Raw genomic sequence first — 1,987 nt, forward strand, 5'->3', positions numbered from 1 at the left:
ACATTATTATGTGTAATTAATGGCTGAATTCAAACGGGATCAATAACACATTTCTTTCGCTGTTGACTACCATTCATATTTTTTTCCAGAATTTGGTCCCATGGGTGACACCGGAAGGGGCGGGACTTCGCCTCTCTATTGGCACTGCAAACAGTTCCAATACGGCTACTTGCTACGATGGCGGCACCTTGTGGCACCTTGAGAAACCAGTGTAGTGCTACTTCTTACTTACGTGGAGTTGGATGTCCCCGTTAAGTTCAGCCGTGCTGAATGAGAAAGTGGCGACTCCATCGTTGTTGGTCGTGAGATTCTGCAGCCGGCGTGATGACCTTCTTTCACCCTCGAACAGGTACAGCGGCATGTCGGGAATGGGCGTGTTGTTGTAATGAACCGCTCGAATCTGTTGGAAAGCACAGAGTGGTATCACCGAGAATGCACCGCGTCTATAATCACAACAAAGAAGTGAAGGCCACATGCTCTTACTTTTCCCTCCACGTTTGAGCCTTCGTCATAAATCTTGGGCGTGTCGGTGAAAGACAGCTTTCCAACGACGTATGAAATAGTTATTCTCTGCTCTTGTTGCCGTGAAATACCTGTACAAGAAGCCTCCACGTTACAACAACTGTTTCATAACACGGCAGTGTAATTCTCTTTGTTCTTCATATAAATATGATATAGAATATTATATGACTTGCCTGTGCCCTCCTCTTCCACTTTGGCCCGGATCTGCAGGTCATCTCGCAGCACCTTTTGCGAAACTTTTGTGAAAGTTGACATTGTGAAGATAAACGTGGCGCAGCCTTTGTTGTCCATCTAGAAAAGAGCAATGAAATAAAATGAAAGGGCATTTCAAACTTACCCCATTTAACACCCTTGTTACTCCTTAATAAATCAACTTATAAACGGGCCATTTGTTCCGCTTTTACACGTGTAAAGTTTAGGAGATGCTTCACTCTGTGTATGCATACAAAACACATGTAACACACGTAAATACATTCACACACTTTCACACAAATGTCCAGGGGCCCCAGCAACGACACCTGAGGAACCACCTGAAGTTTATTTAAACCATGCAGGTTTTAAGAAACTTCAGCGTTTACTTCACTTTTTAAGAGCTGAAGATTGACGTCTGGGTCAACCCTTATATGCACCTTTTTTTAAGCAGAGATGAGACTGTCGCCGTAGCAAACGTACCTGCTTTGTCTCCTTGTGGCATGGGGCGACCACGTCAGGGATTCCCTGCGGATTGCTAGGGTTGATTGGATGCCTCCTATAGTAGTTATTTAGAGGTCGGCACATCTCAACTTCAACACTGCCTGGAACAGCTTGTCCGAATGTGTACCTGATGAGAAGGACATTCATTCACTCACCAAACTGGACCAGTTTTAGAATTATTTAAGAGTGTAACGGGCAAAAGAGCGCTTACTTACATCGCACATACTTCAGCTTTGATTTCCTCCTGATCGATACTTACTTCAGAGGATGCATTTAGCTTTACGTCAAATTTAGGCAAAACTGGGGACAAAATATGTTTATTAGCATTCTTGCTTCATTACAATATGGATTGAAATGGAAGGTTATAGAAAAAAAGGAACTTACCGTATTTCTCCACCTTGAAGTTGTGATATATTTTTTCCAACCCGATCGTCACAATAACTTGGTACATCCCTTCACGGGCCTCAGAGTTCAAGTCGTATGAAAGCTGCAATAGCTTACTGTTGGACGTTTGATTCAGCCACTGTCCAATCCGGTTGTTGTTAGCATCCTGTCAAATAAAAGTAAATGTGAAGAACAAGTATTTATGACAAACATAAGAACCTCATTTCTTCTTCTCCTTCAACGAGATGGGAGAAGAAACTAGGCCATAAGTTTGCTGTGAAGTTATATTTTTGCATTCTAAATCACACACTTTTACGTCTTCTAACATACTAAATAGTGTGGTAGTAAAGGTATTGGAACACACAGCATGTGTACTCTTTGTTTTCCT

At 42.4% G+C, this 1,987-nt stretch overlaps 1 protein-coding gene across 1 annotated transcript; it reads right to left on the bottom strand.

The window, feature by feature from the left end:
- Nucleotides 1–232: 232 nt before the first annotated feature.
- On the bottom strand, nucleotides 233–1,772 carry LOC116380614 (alpha-2-macroglobulin-like; the record flags this gene model as incomplete). Its single annotated transcript, XM_031842517.1, has 6 exons — nucleotides 1,600–1,772; nucleotides 1,431–1,515; nucleotides 1,195–1,342; nucleotides 696–813; nucleotides 484–593; nucleotides 233–400 (listed from the first exon to the last, which is right to left on the bottom strand). Coding segments are annotated over exons 1-6 (696 nt in total), but the record flags the coding sequence as incomplete, so codon positions are not given.
- Between the last annotated feature and the right edge of the window lie 215 nt (nucleotides 1,773–1,987).

Source organism: Anarrhichthys ocellatus, unplaced genomic scaffold (assembly GCF_004355925.1).
Source record: "Anarrhichthys ocellatus isolate YVR2014 unplaced genomic scaffold, GSC_Weel_1.0 scaffold7967, whole genome shotgun sequence".
Taxonomy (NCBI): Eukaryota; Metazoa; Chordata; class Actinopteri; order Perciformes; family Anarhichadidae; genus Anarrhichthys; species Anarrhichthys ocellatus.